This window comes from Acipenser ruthenus, chromosome 16 (assembly GCF_902713425.1).
Source record: "Acipenser ruthenus chromosome 16, fAciRut3.2 maternal haplotype, whole genome shotgun sequence".
NCBI lineage: Eukaryota > Metazoa > Chordata > Actinopteri > Acipenseriformes > Acipenseridae > Acipenser > Acipenser ruthenus.
Window position 1 is genome coordinate 5,262,358 of NC_081204.1, and position 21,864 is coordinate 5,284,221.

At 39.4% G+C, this 21,864-nt stretch overlaps 1 protein-coding gene across 2 annotated transcripts; it reads right to left on the bottom strand.

Moving 5' to 3' along the window:
* Window positions 1–831: 831 nt before the first annotated feature.
* On the bottom strand, window positions 832–21,747 carry LOC131697701 (actin-associated protein FAM107A-like). 2 transcript variants are annotated; one of them, XM_058988550.1, is made up of 5 exons: window positions 20,965–21,747; window positions 10,029–10,092; window positions 5,001–5,175; window positions 2,415–2,571; window positions 832–1,993 (listed from the first exon to the last, which is right to left on the bottom strand). In XM_058988550.1, exons 1-5 carry the CDS (start codon window positions 20,986–20,988, stop codon window positions 1,877–1,879), a joined length of 537 nt encoding a protein of 178 aa, XP_058844533.1. In that variant the 5' UTR covers window positions 20,989–21,747; the 3' UTR covers window positions 832–1,876. The 2 variants fall into 2 exon arrangements, with proteins under 2 accessions (XP_058844533.1, XP_058844534.1); XM_058988551.1 differs by lacking the exons at window positions 10,029–10,092; window positions 20,965–21,747 and adding an exon at window positions 9,292–9,971.
* Window positions 21,748–21,864: the final 117 nt, after the last annotated feature.

Genomic DNA, 21,864 nt, shown 5'->3' on the forward strand with positions numbered 1-21,864 from the left:
TGGTTGTGGGGGGTTATCTTACTGTATCTGGAGGGGGGGTCTCTTACTGTATCTGGAGGGGGGGTCTCTTACTGTATCTGGAGGGGGGTTATCTTACTGTAGCTGGAGGGGGGGTCTCTTACTGTATCTGGAGGGGGGGTCTCTTACTGTATCTGGAGGGGGGTTATCTTACTGTAGCTGGAGGGGGGGTCTCTTACTGTATCTGGAGGGGGGGTCTCTTACTGTATCTGGAGGGGGGTTATCTTACTGTATCTGGAGGGGGGGTCTCTTACTGTATCTGGAGGGGGGGTCTCTTACTGTATCTGGAGGGGGGGTCTCTTACTGTATCTGGAGGGGGGTTATCTTACTGTATCTGGAGGGGGGTTATCTTACTGTATCTGGAGGGGGGGTCTCTTACTGTATCTGGAGGGGGGGTCTCTTACTGTATCTGGAGGGGGGGTCTCTTACTGTATCTGGAGGGGGGGTCTCTTACTGTATCTGGAGGGGGGTTATCTTACTGTAGCTGGAGGGGGGGTCTCTTACTGTATCTGGAGGGGGTTATCTTACTGTATCTGGAGGGGGGGTCTCTTACTGTATCTGGAGGGGGTTATCTTACTGTAGCTGGAGGGGGGGTATCTTACGGTATCTGGAGGGGGTTATCTTACTGTAGCTGGAGGGGGGGTATCTTACGGTATCTGGAGGGGGTTATCTTACTGTAGCTGGAGGGGGGGTATCTTACGGTATCTGGTTGGGGGGCAGATTGAATAATGCAGTCAGTGTATTGCATCGCCACACAAACAAGCGTTATATCATGTATAGAAATCGATAGGAAAAAGACACACAGAGAGGCAGTTAGGAAAAAAGCCAACATTTATTAGTTTTGAAGGCAACTTGCTGATAAGAGCAGATAGACTATGGAGCTATACTGTATTACGGTTGCTGTCATTTTGTTCATGCAGACAACTGAATGTTTTTTTTCTTTTCTTTTAATACTGTGTTTTCATTCTCCCCATACAGAGCAGAACTAGGTTAAGGTACTTGCAGTGAAACAGATATGTATTTCTACATGTAATATATATATATATATATATATATATATATATATATATATATATATATATATATTGCACAACTAAAAGGTCACTTTACGTTTGATCCACAGTACTGCAGTTTTTTGATGGTTCAGTAGTTCTCCAATAAGCGAGTATGTGGTATTGAATACTTTAATCTTTTACTGATTAATCGCTTCAGTCTCCACACATGTAGGAGTTCTGAACATGCTTCAGTGGTTACAGACACTTGGGGAAGCTGCTGTTAAACACTATGGCATGCAATACAGTATTCTCAAAGCGTGTTTTACCAAGGCCAATGTGTCCCATCATGTTGCAGGAAAACAGCCTCAATTGAGTCCAATGAAATACTCAACTAAAAGGATGTAAAAACCAATTGAAAATGCTGTACTGTACAAGCTGAAAGCAGTGTCAGAGACAGCACCTTTTCAATTCAACAACGTTGTTTGTTTTCATATTGGATGTGCATTACAATGTGGAACTCTCCTTTCATGGAAAGACAGGACAGGGTAACTAGTGGCTATAGTCCTACAGTCCTATCGCCTTGCACACGCTACAGTTAACGGCTGCTTTCTGAGTTATAGACAATTCCAGGTAGGCTATTAGTGTGTCACCCTGGCACTGTATCTCTCTCCAGCCTAGTAACACAGCTTTATTAGAATGAAAATCTTTTAAGATATCATTGCATTATTAAAGGCAAGACACAGTGAGAGACTAGCCGTCTGTAAGCTGCCTGAATTTAGCGGGAAAGCGAATCCTCTGCAGACAAACAGTGTCCGTGAACGTGAACAAACCAGCCAGGCTGCCCGTTGTGGCCGCTGTTGTTTTTACACTTCCTTCTCTTCCGAGGTTAAAACTGGCGTCCTTCTTAAATTTTCTTTGACTTTGAGAAATTCCGGTGCATTTCCTGGTCTCTCATCCTGTTCGTCTTGTTCCTTTTCAAGCTGCAACACAGACACGTTACAGACATTATTAACATGGTGCTGGAGTCCTGGGTTGTTATCCAGAGAAGTGTCTTGGGTAGTGGGAGAATTGTAATATTTTGTGTATTGTCTACCAACGTCACCTGCTGGACACTTAATACATTTGTACCTTTTCAGCGTACAAAGATCCAAATTCATTTTGGACTGTAGACAAATTAATATTCTGTGGGTGATCCATTTAGGCAAGTGTTTGTCTAGGTATTTACCCATATAAAAGAGATTTATATTTCAACAAGTCTTACTAGTGAAGGCTAATAAATATAATAGATTTAAAAAATAAAATACCATCACATCTTTAATTTCTATCCCTTTACCACTTGCACAAGCCCATTGTACCCCTGTCTGCTGCTTGATACAGTGCTGGCCGTGGAGATCTCCGTACCTGGTCTAACTTTTGTTGTCTTTTCAGAAGCTCCTGTTCGAAGGGAGATTTCAACCTCAGGGCCTCCTCTTCCTCTTTTTTCTTTCGAATGTGCTGATCTCTCTTCCTGTGTTCCAGCACTCTCTGCAGCTCTGGTTTGTTTTCAATACCCGTGCCCCTGTGAAGAAAACATTTTGAACTGGCTTGAGTTCTGCAGTGCTCAATCAAGTACGTTGGAGTACCCCAGAGTCTCTTAAACAAGGGGGCGGAGGAGAGAGGCTTCCCGAACACAGTTTTCTGGTCTTTGTTCCAACTGGGCTGTCGGTTACTGAAATGAACCCTTATCTGAACTAATCATTTTTCTAATTAGACATTTTTTTTATTGTTTTCACCTCTTGAACAGTTTCAAGTTAACTGTAACCTTTTTAGAAGTAACTTGAAATCTGCAACTTTTTAGGAACTGAAAACAATTAAAAAGGTAAACTTAAGCAAATTATTAGTTCAATTAAGGGTTTAATTAAGCAATTGAGAGCTCAGTTGGAATGAAAACCTGAAGACCCAGGGGGCCCCCAGGACCAGGGTTTGGAACCACTGATGTCGGTGACGACATCACTTTATGATTCCAACTTCTCCCCAGCAGAGGGCAGTCTTGTAACTGCGGACTTCATACAGATACTGAAATATGTTGTCCAAAATACTGTTATTTAAAGACTATAGATGAAACCTATAAACCTCATGTGTTTTAGTCCAAAATCACCTCAGTGGTTAAGCTGCAATCAAAGATCCCAGGATGCAGCAGCTATAATGTTGTATTTGAAATATTTGCATATCCTGAATTAACATTAAAAAAGTAACCAAGATATGATCAGTACTATAGAAAAAGGGGGGGGGGGGGGGCAAATATATGGTTTTGATTTTGTAAAACTCGATATTATGGTACCATGATATGAAGGAAGGGATTAGAACGACCAATCTAATGGCTGCATGTGCAGTGCTGCACACGGTACAATTAGACAGCAGTCCATTCAATGCCAGATGTTGCACCAGATACTTGGCTAATTGCTTAGGTGGCTGGGTTCCAATTACAAATGCTTGCAATAGTCAGTAAATAGACTTAGAAAGGTTGTTTTTTTTTAAACTAAGTGTAATTATTAACAGCACATGCCTTAACCAGGATGTGGTGGATTCACACAGGAGCCGCAAGGACTTTTTAATTTTTTGTTTACAGACAATGGGCCCTGTTTACAAAGAAACTAACTTGTGTGTTATTTAAAATCAGTGGGTTTTTTTTCACAGTAGATTGAGTTTTATTAATTGCTCCACACAAAGGAATAAGGGTTCTTTTTCAATAAGTGAAGACGGTATAAGCACTCTTTTTTTGTTTGTTTTTGTCTTTGTTTTTCTTAGTTGGGCCTAGAAATCTTTTAACCTGCCTCAGATTTGTTTTGCTCCACAGTAATCTGTGTTTTCCTGTGTCTGCTTCTGATTGGCAGCCCGATGTGCGGTTGCCAGGTGATGCTCTATTACAATTGCCAACCATTTAGAAAACAAGCCACCTGCCAAGTACACTTGAGACCTAGGCACTCCATACATCTGCAGTGCAGGCCTTATCCACGCTGACAGAGTGGGGATTCAGACGCTGCTGTTTCATAGAGAAGGGTTCTATGTGTCTACAAAGGCACTGTTTTATTTTCCCTTTTTCTGGAAACACAGTCATCTCTGTGACATAAACAGGCTTGTTGAAATCAGTGAGCTGCCAGTGGATCACAAGCATTTTAATTCAAAAGCATCAAGTGCCTCTTGTCTTAAATCTGTTAGGGTGAGCCTAATCAATTGGACGCTTTACTGCAAGTGTGATTATGTGTGCAATTTTAAAACTCTCCTGATTTTAGTCCAGGCTCCACTATTAAATAATATGCATTCATAAAAGTTGCCTTAAACTGTGCCAAGACAATCTTAGCTTTCACATTGGTCCTACTTCCCCAATAACCACACTGAATAAGGTAGATTAGAAAAAACGCCTTGTATAATTTATTATGTCCTGGATGTTATAGGGAGGGTTGTTGTTCAAGTACAGAGATTTGTTTACCTGTGTTCCACCTTCACCTGCCATTGATAATTAATTTTCCAGCACCAGGAAACACTAGATACTTTCATAATGAAAGGCACCACCTGTGTCTTTCTGATTTTTAATGTAGTTCAGCGGATCTCTTGAGAACACTAAACACTCTGCAGTGCAGTTCCTTGCACTAACTGCTAAGCTGCCGCACACAAACTTTCTAGGAAAACTTTTGGCTTTCAGCTTTCTTTGCCTTCCACATTTGGACCTTGGATCTTGTGCAGGACCTTGTTATGGATTAGGAGTGCGTCGGAAGCACACACTTTTTAAATAATTCATAATGTTTCAAACAATCCTGTTGCATCTCTCAGCACTGCATTAATCTGAATATCTGGAAGGGGCAGTACTTGGATAGAGATGTTCTAGCACCTCAGGGGGTCTCTTAATTAACTCACAGTTCACTCTGAAGGGAGGGATTGATGAGCATTGGGGAAAGTAAGCTGTGTATATATTGTAGGAGAATGACAGCCCTGCAAAAGCCATCTTACCTTTTCTGGTTCATCAGCAGCTCCCTGTGGAGTTCCTGGTGGCTTTTGGAGGCTTTCACTGGATTTAGTAGCTTTTTAGGTTTGATAAGATCATCGTTCCTGTCTTGATAATCCGGCTGAGCCATGATGCTGCCGATCCCATGCTGCTCCCTCTGCATGTCTGAATACATGGGGGCTGCAGGGCAGAAGTTATTAGCATGTCAAATATCTTTAATAGAAAATGTGTTTGTAGGTTTTAAGCACACTATACAAGTATATGTGATTCAGTCACTAAGTAGCCAAACGTAAGTTGGTCTTGTCTGTGAGTAAATGTGTGGGTTAATTAAAGAACATTAGTTTTTTTATGTTTTATGTTTGATTTCCATTGAGATGTAGTCTCTGTGGCTTTTTTGCATTATTGTAAGGGATCGCTGGAAAGGTACGTAACATCATTTGATTTATATACTGTGGAAGTATCAGGTGAGGATTGAACCCTGGTCTCCAGGTCAACACACTGTCCATATTTCAAAAAGAGTTTGCCTTCTCTTGCAGGGCAGACGGGTGCGATTTTATATGACTGAGCTCTGCCAACGACATGCTTAATGTACACACACGTACTCAGTAAACATTACACCCGCTTTCGATGCCTTCACAGTGTGAGAACAGCACAATTGAAACCAGAGTTTTAAAACAGAGTTGTATATAAAAATAGACATTCAGTCTACAATTTAAAGCAAACTGTAAACACTGTCATTCTTGGAATGTACAGTATGTGGGAAAACTAACCAGAAAACGTGAATGGATTTTTACAGCATTGTTTTACTTGTTGATCCAAGCCTCTTTCTGCCCAGGTAGTGAACTTCGTCAAGAGGGCCTTGCTCTGTAGTATCAGCAGAAAGGGTATCTGATGCTTGAGTGATTCAAGGTATCACGTTTAACAAATTATGAAACCTTGGTCTGAACAATATATAGTTTCTCATGTGCAACAAGACCCACCTCTGCTGCTTAATATTTCAAAATCTGTATTCAATCTATTGTATCTTAACACTTCCTTATCCAGAAATGATTCTGTAATGTAACGGGATAGCTCATTTTAAAAGAATTGATTTGTCGCTGCATTTTACGGTATAATAGAAAATGTTAGTGGCAGATACTAATAGAAGTTTGTGTTGTTAATAATTTGCTGTTGCTCATTGTTTTTACAGTTTGTGTATGGATGGGGCGGATTGGAGTAGGACGTTGGGTGATCCCATCAGAGGTGTTGTACTTAAGAAAACATTCCTTTAAAACAGCTTTGAGACTAGGACCCATTATCTATAATTACTAACTTGGATTTGATATGAGGATAATCGAGATGTCATTTGTAACTTCCTTGGCTACATGGGGTGACCATAACACCCTCTCCCATCGTATATCAGAGATTAACAAGTGCCACTAACTATAGTAATAATACTGGTTATTATAATAGATTCTGTAAAACCTTGAAAGGCATATGTACGTGCTGCCTTACTGTAACCAATATATGTCCTATGTCCCTAGGATAAACCAGCAAGACAAATCATGTGTAAATCATCTAAAGAACCTGTAGTACAGGATTTAGATTAATTTGCAGTACTTAAGATTGTGTACAGTAGATACATTTCTGTCACAGCAAGTGAGGATTTCAGCCTCTCGTGCTGAAAAGCTGGAGTCTGCTCATTTTGAACTGTGTCATCCGATTTCAGTACATGAGTAAACATTTCAACTGGGATGAGAGAATTGACCTCTTAACTGATTCAATAAACAGGTTTGTAAGATCCCTGAACCATCAAACATTCAGCAGACCTCCCACTAAATATTTCATAGATGTTTCTAGAAAGGCTTTAATGGTTTATTATACCCATTGGTGTCCTCCCCGATTTCAGTCTGTGTTTGTCATGCTTGATCTTAAATTTAGTAACTGTTGACCATACCAAAAAAAAAAAAAAAATAGCCACAGTGACGAACTATGATATCTTAAATGTTTTACTGAAAAAAACCTGTTATTCACACGTAAAAACCAACAAAGATACATTGGTAGATTTTGTGTATACCGTATTGGAATCCATGAAATGTGAACAAATGGAAATCACAAAACAAACATAGTCTAATGCAGACATGCTAATGTAAACCTGGCTTTGTGTAATCCTGAGTTATTGTTTAACCAGCAGGTTAGTGATAGAAGGGCTTGTTCCTCAGCCAACATTTGTTCAGAGTGAAAAAAGAGTAAAATGTGTGTGTGTGTTTAATAACTACTGACAACAGCTTTAGGAAAAACCATACAGTTAATTACTTGTTTAATATTCTTAGTCTAATATGATTGATCTCAAGTGATTGCAGCACTGCAGTGTATACTCTGACAACACACACTGCAGATCTCCATGGCAACTCGAGCTTTAGTACTCAATCCTGAGGCCTGCCAAAATCCCTTGGGGAAACTCGAGGCAGCTATTTCCCATATTAAATATGAATAAACGTTCTTCTCACAGTGAAATTCTTTCTGAAACTTATTTGAAAAGACGGCTTTATCGCTGAAGGCTGGAGCTTAAGGTAAAAGGAGTTAGGGAAGATTTTATGGCTCTGGATCCACTTGCCGGACAGTGTTCTTTATGGCCTGGTGGCCCTTGCTGGTTGATTATGTGCTGAGAAGGAAAAGGAAATGCACTGACCTGGTGGAATAGTAAGAAGTCTTTTAATAACAACAAAGAGAAGAAGGAAGGACCTATTTAAATGATTTAAACAGCAATGTAGTATTTATATTAACTGCTATGAATGATATGATAGATGCAGGGTCTGTAATATTTAAAGGGTGGAGAGCAATCTAAACTTTGAGCTGCCCTGTCCAGCACATTGAGGACATGAGGTATATGACCACTGATATGTGTACTGTATTATTATAGCCACACTATGAATATATTGTCTGCTGTATCAATTCATATTCCTGGTACATCATCAAAGAAACCAGGTTCTGTCTTTATAAATCAAGTGGTCTTTGTTTAATATTGTAAATGCACTACATACACAGTTTGTTAGATCAGAACCTCTCGTTCTATTATTATTATTATTTATTTATTTCTTAGCAGACGCCCTTATCCAGGGCGACTTACAATTGTTACAAGATATCACATTATTTTTACATACAATTACCCAATTATACAGTTGGGTTTTTACTGGAGCAATCTAGGTAAAGTACCTTGCTCAAGGGTACAACAGCAGTGTCCCTGACCGGGGATTGAACCCACGACCCTCCGGTCAAGAGTCCAGAGCCCTAACCACTACTCCACTACTGCTGCCCTGTTCTACCTTAATAGCTGGATCTGTGCCTAGGTCCTAAATATAAATGGTCTATTAGGTCATTACAGAAGTCCATTATCACACACCCTTTTAAAAACTGGCTCCATTTTCAATAATAGAATTGCACATCAAAGTGCCACAATGCAAGAAAAATTGCCCCAGCTAGAAAACAATAGTACATTACCACCACTAAAGATAAATAATGGAAACCATTTTAAATTGGCACTCCTATAATACCTCTTGGTGGTTACTAAAGCATTCTTAATACAGGCACACAGGGCTCAAAACAGAAGACGACCTTGCCAGCCATCTTTACATATTAACCACATACTTCAATTTCCCAAGCACAGGGAGAAGCAAGTTTGTGATAGAACTGCCCACACCCCTCTTAGCATGTTAACACTGGGTAGTGGGTGTATCGTCATTCTCCATTGAAAATATGTTCTATTTCAGTTGAGGCAACTTGTTTTGCACCAGACTTTAGCTGCTCCAGTTGAAGGGCTCTAGTTTGCCACGTTATCAAATTCTCATCTTCCTGCACATCTGAAGTGTAAATGTTGACTTTACATGGCTGCATGAACTGAAACATGTTTTCAGATGTGGTATAGATTTACACTGCTTTTATTTTCATGCTGTGTTTTAATCTTTATCAGGCAATTGACTGAAAAAAGGGTTGCAAACACCTTAGCTTTGTACTTGAATGAAATGTAAACTGTATCCTATTAGCATAGGTCAGGCCTTTTTAACTGGGGCCATGTATGTTGTTTACTTAAGCATGCCAATTGCATATTTTACAGTTGCATTTCCATAGATTTGAATACCTTTAAAAAGCAATACATTTGGTATTACAGTGTAAAGTTAAAAGTTGTCAACCTCCTGTTTTGAGAAATAAAACCTGAAACTACAGACCTGAAGAAAAACTTGTCAAAGACTTATTTATGTCCTCTGGGTGTCAGTAACACAGACAGCACAATAAGTAAATCCAGCACCTGTCTCTTACCTGATCTGACCAAAATCCCCCTGGGCCTTTCAGCTGCCCCCACTGGGATCCACCCCTGACTCACTTTCTGAGACACTGAGCACAGCTTTCCTTCCCTCGTTTCTGTTCCTGTGATTTCTCAAAGGTCGCTGGTATGAGAGCCTACATTACTTTTAGCAGCAGACTGCTTTACTCCCTTACTTCTATAAGATCTTTTGAGTGAGAACTAGAATAAACAGTCACGTGACCAAGCCACTCCATAGCCCTCCCCTCCCTGTACAGAGCCACATCCTCCCCTGGCAGAAACCAGTCAGGAGAGAGCAGAGTTTGCAAAGCTGGATTACTGAAGTGGCTAAACGGCTGGCTCGTGATACAAATATTATCAACAATAAGTCCTTGCAGTCGTTTTTGAAAGCTAGTATGTGTATATGTTTATAGACCTTGGACTGAGAGCTCTTTTCTTTTTAAGAGGCAGTGTGGTCCAGTGGTTAAAGTCCACAGCTTGTAACCAGGAGGTCCCCGGTTCAAATCCCACCTCAGCCACTGACTCATTCATTGTGTTACCCGGAGCAAGTCACTTAACCTCCTTGTGCTCCGTCTTTCGGGTGAGACGTAATTGTAAGTGACTCTGCAGCTGATGCACAGTTCACACACCCTAGTCTCTGTAAGTCGCCTTGGATAAAGGCGTCTGCTAAATAAACAAATAATAATAATAATAATAATAATTTAAAAGGACCTGTCAAGCGATAAATACTTACCAGAGCCATTCATGATGTGCTTCCCATTTTCTGTACATGGCTGGTGTTGAAGAGAGTATTCTTTCTGTCGAAACACATAGAAAAATACATTTTGATGGTGGTTATTATTATTTTATTTTAATATTTAGTTATACTTAACATGACAGGCCATATATCAATGACTGATCATTTAAATAAATGTATCAAAAATCCTCTTTTAGAAAACTTTTAAAACCTCTTTTGACAAAACAAAGCCATGAAACAACCTTCCATCAATAATGACCAATCATCCTGACTTAGGAGTCTTGTATATGACATGTCCTCAATTCGTTTTACTCAATGTAAACCATAAACTTGCTTCCCCCTGCCAAGAAGAGCCATCAAGACTTCCTGTCTCCTAGGCTTCTGTTATTGACGCTCGTAGTCTGGAAGGATTCATGTGAGAGGTTTTATGTGTTTGAATGCAAATAATGCCTCATTAAAGTTCCCTCAGAACTCACCACGGCTTCCATTTATACTTCCAATACCACACTTACACCCCCAAAGCAGTGTTTACTCAACAAGTGCACTCAAAACTGCTGTGCATGCTGTGTAATAACAGCAATCTATTAGAAGCTTTTCTCGTTCTATGCTGTTCTCATTTTATTTAAACCATTTTTAATTAAGGTCCACCATCTTCAGTTTAGATGTATGCTTTTCTGGTTGTTAATAAGAGACAGGCATTCCAGTGATTTAGTTTTTTCCAATATGTGCTATAAATCTTAAGTGATCCCCTATCTTAAGTTTTGTTTGAGAATCTCATTGACCTTTGAAAGGTAAATTTCATTTTATTATTGACCAAATACTTAAGTACCAGGGAAGACAAGGCAACTTTCAGACAACCTTGTAGAGGACATTTTCCAGCAATTCTCCCCAGGTGAAGAGTTTGCAAACAATATGAAAAGAGTTTAGATATGAGCCCCTTTGGAATTATCTTGCCAAATAAGCACAATGTCGGTTGTGCATTTGTTTAATTATTATTATATAAGCCCATTATCTGTGCCCTGTTCATTTGAATCACTTGTTCTCCCTCTGCACTTAATTGCTTGATGTGTGCCTGTATGATAAAGTGCAAGAGAACTTGTAAACAGTGACTGAGAGTCATTGTTCTTGTGTTAGCTTTGTCTAGAGTTGACAATGTACAGTACAACAAATTGCCTAATGCACACTGTCCGGGGAGAATGCCGGCTTTCAGTTTTCACGTCTATGTCATCCCATTGATGGCTGTTGTTTCTAAAGGGTCATAAATGCTTTGCTTCCAGATTAAGCAAAGTTAAATGTGAACACGCTCAGGTTGTCAATTTGATCTGGTGAGAAATGCACCGGCTTGGTGCAGGAGCCTCCTGGCATCTCTTCTGTTTGAAATATATCCTTAACCTAACAAATGTACAGCCTGCTGGGATTCTGTGGAGCACTGCCGTATCTTCGCAATCACACACGTTATGCAGACAGTGTGCACACAAGCTCCTGCAGTTTGACAGCTGGGCTAATGTTAAAAGCAATGAGAGTAGTGCTTTTAACAAGAATATCACCCTTCAGTTTTAATCTTTCAGTGTGATGTAGCAGCGTGGCTTTCTCCTTTTAGCATTTCATTTGAATGAAGTTAAGTATTAATTTTCTTGAGCGTTCCTTTATTTTACCGAGAATTTGAACCCTGACTTCATCACTCCTTAAATGCATAAAACTAAAATATACCTTTTATTAATATGCTTCCTGTGTGCTTCACATTCCTTTTTCATTTAAGTGATAACACATTTAAGTTTGCTGAACATTTGCACCGTATGCAAAAAGTGAATAAAAAGCTGTAATACATAATGATATATATTTTTTTGTACTGTGTTCTTTTAGCATTTATGCATAATTATCAATAAACTCAGTTAACAAAGTTCTTAGCTGTAATATAATTGTGCTATATGGCCATTGCGGCATTTGATATTACATTGTGTCAGTGAGCTGTATAAAGCTTTTCAAGGACGAACCCCAAAAGGCTTTTGTATTTCTTCACCGTTGTCTGAAAGGACATTGTGCCAGTGTTGATGGTTGCTAGGAGAGGCTTACCCAGGCAGGGTACTTTGACAAGGCCTTTCTGTGGACGCAACCTTTCCCAACTTTGTTGGCAGTACAGCTCTTCTTGAATCCACTGAGGAAGCGTGATGTGAATATTGTGCTGCGTCTCATCTGATTATAACTGAAAGTCTATCTTCAACTACACACTTTGCACTTGTGTGTAAACATCTTAGGCTTATGTAATTAAGTAATGCAAAAATAAGCTTATTACAGACTTTCTAGTATCTGTGGAGCCTGTGTGACCAGGTGTTGGGAGCCTTCCTTGTTATTCCTTAATTGCTATGTCTCAGAAGTATAGTTTTCCTTTCCTTTCCATTGTATCTCCCAGTGGGTATTGTGGCATTCAGTCTGGAAGGGTCTTGCTTGGCTGCTGGTGGCATCTGACCAAAGAGCTCACAGTAACATGCCCCTGTGAACAGGTACAGTAGATGCACACAGGCGCCCTGGCACTCTCCGTATTTGCCAGCTGACTCCTTTCCCCAGGTAGCAGTCCTTCACATGCTCACTATGGAACTGCTTTCAAAAAGTTAGTGATTAGGTTAATTTAAGGTATTTCTAGTATTTGATAGCCAATGAGATTGAGCATAAATATCCAATTGTGTGGAATGAATAATCACATTGAATACCAAGACAAAGGGTAAAGGAGTTTTTGAAGTTCAGAGGAAAACTGATAAATCAAGAGAAACAGAACGACTGGCGTCTTCAAGTCATGAAAGGGCACTACCAAGAGTTAACGCATCGGGCAACCGCTTTCAGAACCACTTAGCTGTCAAGCATGCAGCAGGCATTGCACGGTTCAGTACCGCGAAACAAAACACAGCCATGAATGGAGCTATTCATAGTGCCCTGGAGCAGTCATAGTATTTCCGTGGTCCTCGTACTGTACTTTCTGTCAAAAATGAATGCTTGATCATTTGACTTTTGAGAAGTGTAGAAATCTGTAACGCATACAGAAAGATAATTACACTCCTTATGTCTCCAAAGTAATATCTATAGGCATCTTGAACATTGCATTGCAAGGTCCTGTACAAAACATTTGACTGCACGTGTACAATTTCTATTGAACCTCTTAAGAAAACCTTAACTAGATTCCAGCCACGCCACACCTGTTAATGGGAAATCATTTTTTCCAGCCCACAGGGTGACTTTGACATTGCACCCTTAAGAAAGTTTTTGTAGATTTTGAGCCAGGTTTTGAGATCATTTTACAGTGTTCTTATCACGTTACCAACAGTACACAGAGAGCTAGCAGAGCCCGAGAGAGCAGAGCCAGGGTACTAATTATAAACATACAGCGTTACAAGCACGGTGAATGGCAGCTTTGTATCCATTTTTTTCATAAATAATACAGCTCTGACTGTAACAACAGAGATGCATGAATCAAGGTCTGCTCTTCATTTATAATAGATGCTGCAAACACAATGCTTGTACCTTTTTCTTCTTATAACCTTATGATGTAATAAGGAACTAATTATTATGTAACAGTTGTCCCCATGAGCTTCTATAGTACACCGAGCAGCAGATAAACCCTGATAAGTTCACAGACACTGGCTTCTTTATAGCAGCCTTTAAGAAGTGCCAAATGATGACAACATTTACAGCACATTGTGGCCTCAATAGGGCTTGGCCTTCGCACATGGAATGTCTTCTAACAAATTAATATCAAAGTATTTTCGTTATTTTAAAAAGTTGTTAATTTAGCTAGTTTTATTTTCTGAACACTTTTTAAACATTCTAGATGTCATTTATTCTGGTTTTCTTATATTCAAACAGTTCTTTTTTTAATTCTAAATCAAATGGACAAATGAGTTGCATCATGGTGTATCCAAGTATTCAGACGGTAGTTTAGAGCATATTGGTTTAATTGAAAGGTGTTATTTATACTGAGGTGGCCTTTATGTTTAATGTATAGCGTGAGAAAAATGGATTGAATAGTATTGCAATAAACATTTACATCTCGGTTTTTACATCTCACTAATGTGCTGTTGCTTCCATACAGACAAACTCTGCCACCTAGTGGGCTCCCTTCTTTTTGCTACTGTGTGTTTCAATTGACACCATTCTAATAACCCTTAAACATGCATACACTGATGTCTCAGATCTCGACAGTGGTTCGTCCACATGCTTCATTTACATATATAGGGCTTGACGTTTTCGGGTTTTATTTCTGATCACATGACGTCCCTTTTAGTCTTATTTTGAGCCGATGATGTTTCCTAATTAATCACAGAAAAAGCTGTTAATTACAAAACAATGTCGTTTGTTTTTACCTTCATATCTTGACTGAGCTTGATTTTCTGTTTTGCTTCATTTTTATTTCAAATTGCGTTACTTAGTCATCACTGATTGCATTTCATTCTCGCAGTCGCCTTGTTTATCGCTGTGCTTTTGTTATTTTCACTCGTTTAACAGCGTTGTCCTGACAGATTATCTTTTCAGCATAAAATACCCGGTACGTAGTGTACACTGATAACAAGTCCATCACTTAAAATCTCCTTGATTTGTAGGAAATTAAAAACATAATCTTAAACCCAGTCTTTAAATTAGTAGTTTTCTCTTTATTAGTATGCAGAGAGCTTAACAACGACTGATTTAACATTTAAAGGGAGGTAGAGCTTTGGAAAATAAAAACCGAAAAGTTCCGGATTTTTTTTTTTTTTTAAACATCAAACTTCTACACTGAAGATTATTTTCTTGGCTCCATGCTGTTACCTTATGTATTGGAGCATTTTTTTTTGCGATTTCTTCAAGGTTCATATTTCTGTTAATGAATCCACATGCTCACATGACTCTAGTTTCTCAGCAGGCTCACAATGTTTCATGCCAGTCTTTCTTCTTTTTTTTTAATGATTTTTTTAAAGTGCCCATTTCACTGTGACAATCCTGCTGGGTCTACTTTGACAGGCCAAGTTCTTTCTCCCAGTGGGCTTTCAGATTGTGTATGGAGCCTGTCTCAGTGACTGTCCTATTCCAGTGTTAACAGGAAGCACTGTCACCAACTGTCTTCCACAGCCATGGAATTGAAAAAAAAAAAACAAAGCTGCAGGAACATACTGCAATCCATATATGCAGCCCCCTTTAAACCTCTATTGTGTTACGTTGTACATTTATTAGTATTATTATTATCATTTAAATTAATTTGGCTGAATATAAAATGTGCATTAAAATGCTTTATAATTGTATTTTATAGTGCTATACAATGAACACAGTAGTTATAGACTCTAATGCATCAATGGATAACTTATGATGACTACGCATTTTTCTGTTGAAACCTTTCAATTTTTCTTGTTTCCAGTCTAGTGAATTATTGCTTGCGTTTGTGGTCACTGAAGGAGAAATTCTAAGCAGGATCCATGTCCTTCCTAAGTTTAAAAGTGAAATAAATCCCTTGGCGGGAGATTTATTTTGTAAGCGCACAATGCCTGCACTGGAATGTTAATTAGCACATTGTGGGATACACATACACAAACATCATCTGTTTTAATGTAACAGTGGCCTATGGGCTGCTCCATTGGGGAGGTGTGAAGTACTGTTATTAGACCATGTATATGTAGTTTACAGAACAACAGGAACCTGCATGATGGCTAAGTGTCAGATACAAGACTTACACAGTACTGACTTACACAGTCAGCTCATTAAGAGTAGATGGTAAAAATTACTCACATTGACAATCAAAGACATTGTGGTCTTTGAAGAACATACTTTGCACTCCTTAACATGTAGTGCATATGCAGAGACATGTACAGTTAATATGTTTTTGGGATCTACAATGGTATACTTTTTTTTTAAAATATATTTTTTAAGGCTATTAAAAACCTAACTTAATTAGACATCGCTGATACCAGCACAGTACTTTATGAAGATATTTTTGCAAGTTGTTTAGACAAAGAATACATTGTTTATCTACAAAAAAAAAGCAGATTGCACACTGCCATTCTATTTTGTTACCCTCAAAGCTGAATGAATGAGCTTTTTGTTTGAACCTGGAAATATGCCATATTACAACTGACCTGTCACTGATAATTTTGATCTGTTTATCTTTTCAAGTCTGAATAACAAGTGCAGTCCGAACAGTTCTGGGTTATTATTTGACTGAATCTTGAAACAAAGATCCTTTTTTACTGTCAGTTCACTGTGATAAATATTGACGTTTGCATTGACCTCCCGATCCTTAGCTGGTCACTTTTAAACATAAGTCAAGTCTCAGTTTACCTGTCCCAATTACCTCCTGTTTATGAATGAAGGCTTCATTCACTCTCTTCATTTCATATAGCCCAACTGAGAATGATTGCTGTGCCTCTGGATCAAGTGTTATTAAATACAGAAACAAGCCGTATGCTATCAATTGTATGACCCCATGGTCACCATGCTAAATGTAGAATCATTAGTCTTGACGGTTCCACTAGTTGGCACGGTTAGAAACAAATTGTAGTCACTGTACTGGCACAGTGAAATACTAAGACACCTTTTGAAAGGCTTTTTATTTCCAAAGGACTCGAATTGAGCTTTTGGTACATTAAACAAACACTGAACAGCAGGCTCCTTAGCCAAAAGGGAAGATGGACTGTGCAGTTCTGTGAAGTATTGCGTCGGGCTTGGAATGTTAAACGAGTCACCTTTTAATGCATTACTGTCTAATTCAAAACTACATTTGGGAAGCTCTCTGCTCTCTGCATCTACAAAATCCTGTCCATTTCCCATAATCGGGATAAATCTGTCTAGTTCAACTGCAGACAGATGGGGAATTAGTATGTTATGTCAGACAGATGGGGAATATGGGGAGACCCTACATGTTGTAGGTTCCAGTGACTGCATCGGTACAGGCCACAGTCGAAATATAGTTTTATGTATTTTAATGGAATTAGAGCGAGAGATACTTATTAAAATAAAATACGGAGGCAACTATGGGTATTAAAGGAAGTAAGCCCCATAATAGTAAAATCAAAGTTTTTTAAATAACGGATTTAATAAATAAAAACAGATTTGACCATTTCTTAATTAACATTGCAATTACAATACAGTAACTATTTACTTCTGATCCATGATATCAAGGACCCAGGACAAAAAGTAGGTCCAAGCTGACCAAGCTGAACTTTTATCTAAAGTTACCTGTCTTGTGGTCTACAGTTTCAAAAGAAGCCTTAATAAGACCACTGAAAGACTCCAAACAACCTCTCTGTACAAAACACACTTCTTTCTGAAGAGCGGAACGAAAAGCTAATGGAGTGTAACTGTAACCCGCACCTGAAAAGTAACACTAACAGGTCTGTTAGAGGAAAGTAATTACAGAGTGATTTCCCAGTGATTCCAGTCAATGCAGGACATCTCTAATTACAAGTGTAAGGGGTCTGTAAAGCGAGACAACCGTCGACAAACAGCCCGGACAAATCTTTTACCAAGGAACCAGCCCTGCTCGGCTCTGCTTTTCAATCAATATTTTAAGAGCTCTGAACAAATCCACTAAGGCCTACACAGGATTAGTCCATTCATGCTGCCAGAAGAGGTTCAGATTTCTCACATTTGTGCTTGGGGCTAAAACCTGGGCCTACAGTTTTCCAATCTACAACTTGGCAAAATAGATTATTACTCTCATGATCCAGAACTCCAGGGCCTACAGTTCTCATGATTGCTGTTTCATATCTGAATGCCTGGAGAATTGTAATATGTTATGAAATCGATAATAGAGAGACACACAACCTCATGTATGGTTTACGACCTGTTTATAGATCTTGGGGTCCTTTGCATTTCCTGGTATGTTATTGCTTTATGAGTACAGACCCTTATCTTGTACGTATAACACCTGTTTTGACACGCATGTTTACAAGGTTTTTATGACTAGGGCCCTTTATCTTGAATACCAGTTGAGTATCAGTTTTGCATGGGTTAAGACTGCTGTTTTGTTCAATGTCCTTTTGTTACTGCTGGCCTTCACATAATTACAAACAAACATAGTGCGCTGTGCGCTAGCTCAGCCACACAACAGATTTGCATGACCTTTTGAAATCCTGAAATGCAGAACACAGAGTGTCTAGATTATAAACATCATGTGTCTCTGGGGTGGTATTTAAGCCTAATTTGATTTACAGTACTTTCTCGCTGCCCGTAGAATAGAATACAAAATAAATTAGCGTTCCAACAGGATTATGACATCCTGTGCCGGGTCTGTTTGTGTTGCTGTTCATTGTCAGAAGTGTCAATCCTATACCCTGTCACTGTCTCCCACCCTTACCACATGTATTGGCTGCTGTATATCCTGTATCATGCTTTGTCCTCCTGTATCTAACATTACCACATGCCCTTGCATCATCTCGGCTCCTTCAGAATTCATCCTGTACCCAGCATCCCCTCTTGTGCCACGCAAACCCACACTGAGTCAATCACTTCTTCTCTGGCAAAGGAAGTGTTTCTTTATGCCAAAAATCTGTCATATTAGACAAATCTATTCCAGCTCTTTCTTCCTGTGCCTGTCTCCTAATCTGCTGATCCAAAACAATTGTGAATACAGGATGACACTGACGCAATCCTACTTCTGTGCAGAAGCATTATGGAACAAGCAATGAGTAAGAACAATTATTTGACGGAATTGACATCTTTCTCTTTGAACTTCCTGTCTCCAGACACTCCTCATGAAAAGACCTGCAGTGCACGATTGATATCTAACCAGATTGACCAGATTTGTATTCTGTCTGGCAGCAGGGTAGAGCAGAGCTATTTTTAGTCGATGCAACATACAGCAAATGAATCTAAACCAGCAATGGCCAAATCTGGCCCTTCCACTCCTGGTCTTTGTTACACAATTGTTTAATTAAACCAATTCAACCCGCATCCAGACCCTGAAGTAAGTCATTATATATAGTGTTACCTGTTAAACCTGGAGTGGAATTGCCCTCCAGGACCGGGATTGGACACCCCTGATCTGCTTGCTTTTGTTTAACCAAAGTTCCAATGTGTTGTTATTGAAAACGGTATGATCCAATCCTAGCTAGAGGACTGTAAGAAGACAGCACTATTGTACCAATCTCCTGTCAGGGGGTTTCTTTGAAGTGATGAGTGGCTATGTGAACAACACATTTTTCTTTGGAGGCAATGTTTTGGGTAAGCAAAAAGCATCCGGTTACATGAAATTACACTTAAGCATATACTTGTACTAGTGCAAGGGTCTGATGATACAGTTTAAAGGTCCATCACAGAAAATACCACATACTAAACGATAAAGGAAATGAAAATAAGTTTAACTCGCTTAGTAATGTATGCTGTAAACCACAAGCTGTTCTGTAGGTTTTCAAGAAAGTGCCTCATTGTATCTGCTAGTGCCAACCAAACATAACTCCTCAGGGGTATTCAGATTGAGTCAAAGGAGTCCGGATACTGTCAGTAGGGATGAAATTTCAACCCTAACTCAGACTGGCATTTCTAGCATACTGGAATTTGGTAGTGTAATTGAGTATGGTTGTGGATTACTGGAAATGCATGTGCATTCCATTGCTTACTAAACAATCAAGGTAGTCATTCAGCAGGGGCAAATTTAGGGATTAATTGAATGATCTGTAAAAAACACTGGCAAAACTTTTCTCAGAGGTCTGTAAGGACAGTGAAAGTGACCTGTGTCTTTTTTACTGGGTTAAATTGATTTCATGTGGATCCATAATAATAATAAAGTACCTTATGGATTTTATATTCATCTCCAAAATAAACATTAAAAGTTACAAGATTTGCATATTCTATGGAGCTTATTACTCACTCAGTATGTTGGGATTGGTCCAGGTGTCGGTGACCACAGATTCAGTGCTCAGGAATTTGGAACTGTGATATAAAGATTGAAGTATGGAAGTACACCCCACAGTGCAGTTTTCTTTCTAAATATTTGTTTTACTGTAAATATGCATTGGTTTCCATGCACCTGTTGTATAACTGAACGTACAGACGGCTCTGTCACTTTAAATAAGAGCTGCTCAAGAGTCTTAGTGCATCACCAGACTACAATAAACAAACAAACAAAAATGGTTTATATAACGAACAAACATCCCGTTGGGATTACTTGAGGACCAGCGTTGCAATCCACTGGTGCATGTTCAATAACCCCATACCCTTTAACAGTTGTACACAGATTCTTGTTTTGGCTAAGTGGGAAGGAAGCATGGCAATGTTCACTTAAGCTTTGTAGATCTTGGAGATAAATGGTAACAAGATTAGTAGAGGGGCGGTCTAGAAACCCTACTCATTTTCTAATGCATTTCTTCATCCACTAATGGGACACATTTTGTTTTCTTTATAGTCATTCGGAGTGGTTCTTATTTTCATTTAATTCAATCATCCCTTAATCTAAATTTAGTAGTTTACAGTTTTAGCATTTTTTCAGATACTCTAAATATGACGTTTCTATCAAAATTCAGGCTCTGATTCTGAGACACCGGGCATTTGACTAATCTTTGGTAGCTGGGCCACACTAACTTTTTTTTTTTTTTTTACCAGATCTTGACTGTCACACCCCAGTCATGGGATATGGTTTCAGCTTCTTGTATACACTAAATACTTGCCAGTTTTAGCCGTCATTTTGCCATTTCTGGCAGAGTGCTGTTTATTCTGTATTGCACATCGTGCCGGTAAACCTTTGGCCTATCAAGTCACAGTAAGGAAGGCACTATAGTATAACACTGACGTGACACTGTGGTTCTGTAGCTGTACTTTCTCAGTTGCTAATCCATTGTTGATGGATTCAGGCCTGCAGCACCCAAAGGGTTAACTCAAAGCCGCATTCAGGTGGGACGTGTCACCAGTTTAAATGCTGTACAGTCTTACCCCTGGAATCAACCACCAAAACAAATGTGAAAGAAAACCAGCAGGTCTCTACCTTTTTTCCATGAGCTGCTCCCATGTTGTCCGATCCCTTGAGAAGCTTCCTCGATATCTTCTTTCACTCTCTGTCAGCTGTATCCGTGGTTTGACTGTTGGCACTTTGGAGTGCCTCAGTATTGCTATGTGAGTGGTACTGTCCACACAATCTGTAGACAGGCACAGGCTGCAGCAGGCAAGCAGGGAAAGTGAACAAAAAAAAAAAAAGAAACACGCAGTCCCTGGCACCCTGACAGCTCTAGGTTATTCTACAGAAACTGGCAGGCTAAATCAGCAAAATCTTGAAGAAAACACCATCAGCACAAGTTTCCTCAACAAACCCTGAGCCTGTTCGGCTGAGTGACAATGCAAGGTGGTGAGGACACCATACCTACAGTATGACAAGCGAGAGCGCAAGATCAGCTTTGAAAATCCTGTTCATGGCTGACTCCCTACTCTTAAAGGCTTAAGTGCTGAAGTGAAGATTATGTTAATTGCCATTGACAGAGCACAATATTAGAGCGCACACACGGTCAGTTTTACAAGAAACCGAGACACCACAGGAAGCCTGCTATAGATTGAATACACAGCGATTTAGCTGGGTGGTGTTATCCTTCATATCTGTTTTATTATTCCCTTCTAAGGATCTTCCTTCTAGAAGTTACTGAGGGATTCATCTCTCTGGTCTCTCCCCTTCCTGACAGCTCTGTGTTAGTAGCAGCTGCTGGACAAGGAGCATGTGGCCTGAGCACCAGCTTATGACATCACAGCCAGGCAGAGCTTGAATTTTAGCTGAAGCCTCTTTACTGCCCACAAGCAGAACGCTCTGACTGTTCCCTCACACAATGGAACTGTGTTTTGTTACTCTCTATCACATGAGCTTTGTTAAGATGGCTGAGGCCTCTTCCAGAACTTAAGG

What these genes read in the sequence shown, in the direction of transcription:
- LOC131697701 (XM_058988550.1), bottom strand. Translation starts at nt 20,988, where the DNA reads ATGGGAGCAGCTCATGGAAAAAAG. An exon ending in CTGCTGATGAACCAGAAAAG is followed by an intron (nt 2,572 to 5,000) that starts GTAAGATGGCTT and finishes TTTTCTTCACAG; the next exon opens with GGGCACGGGTATTGAAAACA. An exon ending in GACAACAAAAGTTAGACCAG is followed by an intron (nt 1,994 to 2,414) that starts GTACGGAGATCT and finishes TCTGTGTTGCAG; the next exon opens with CTTGAAAAGGAACAAGACGA.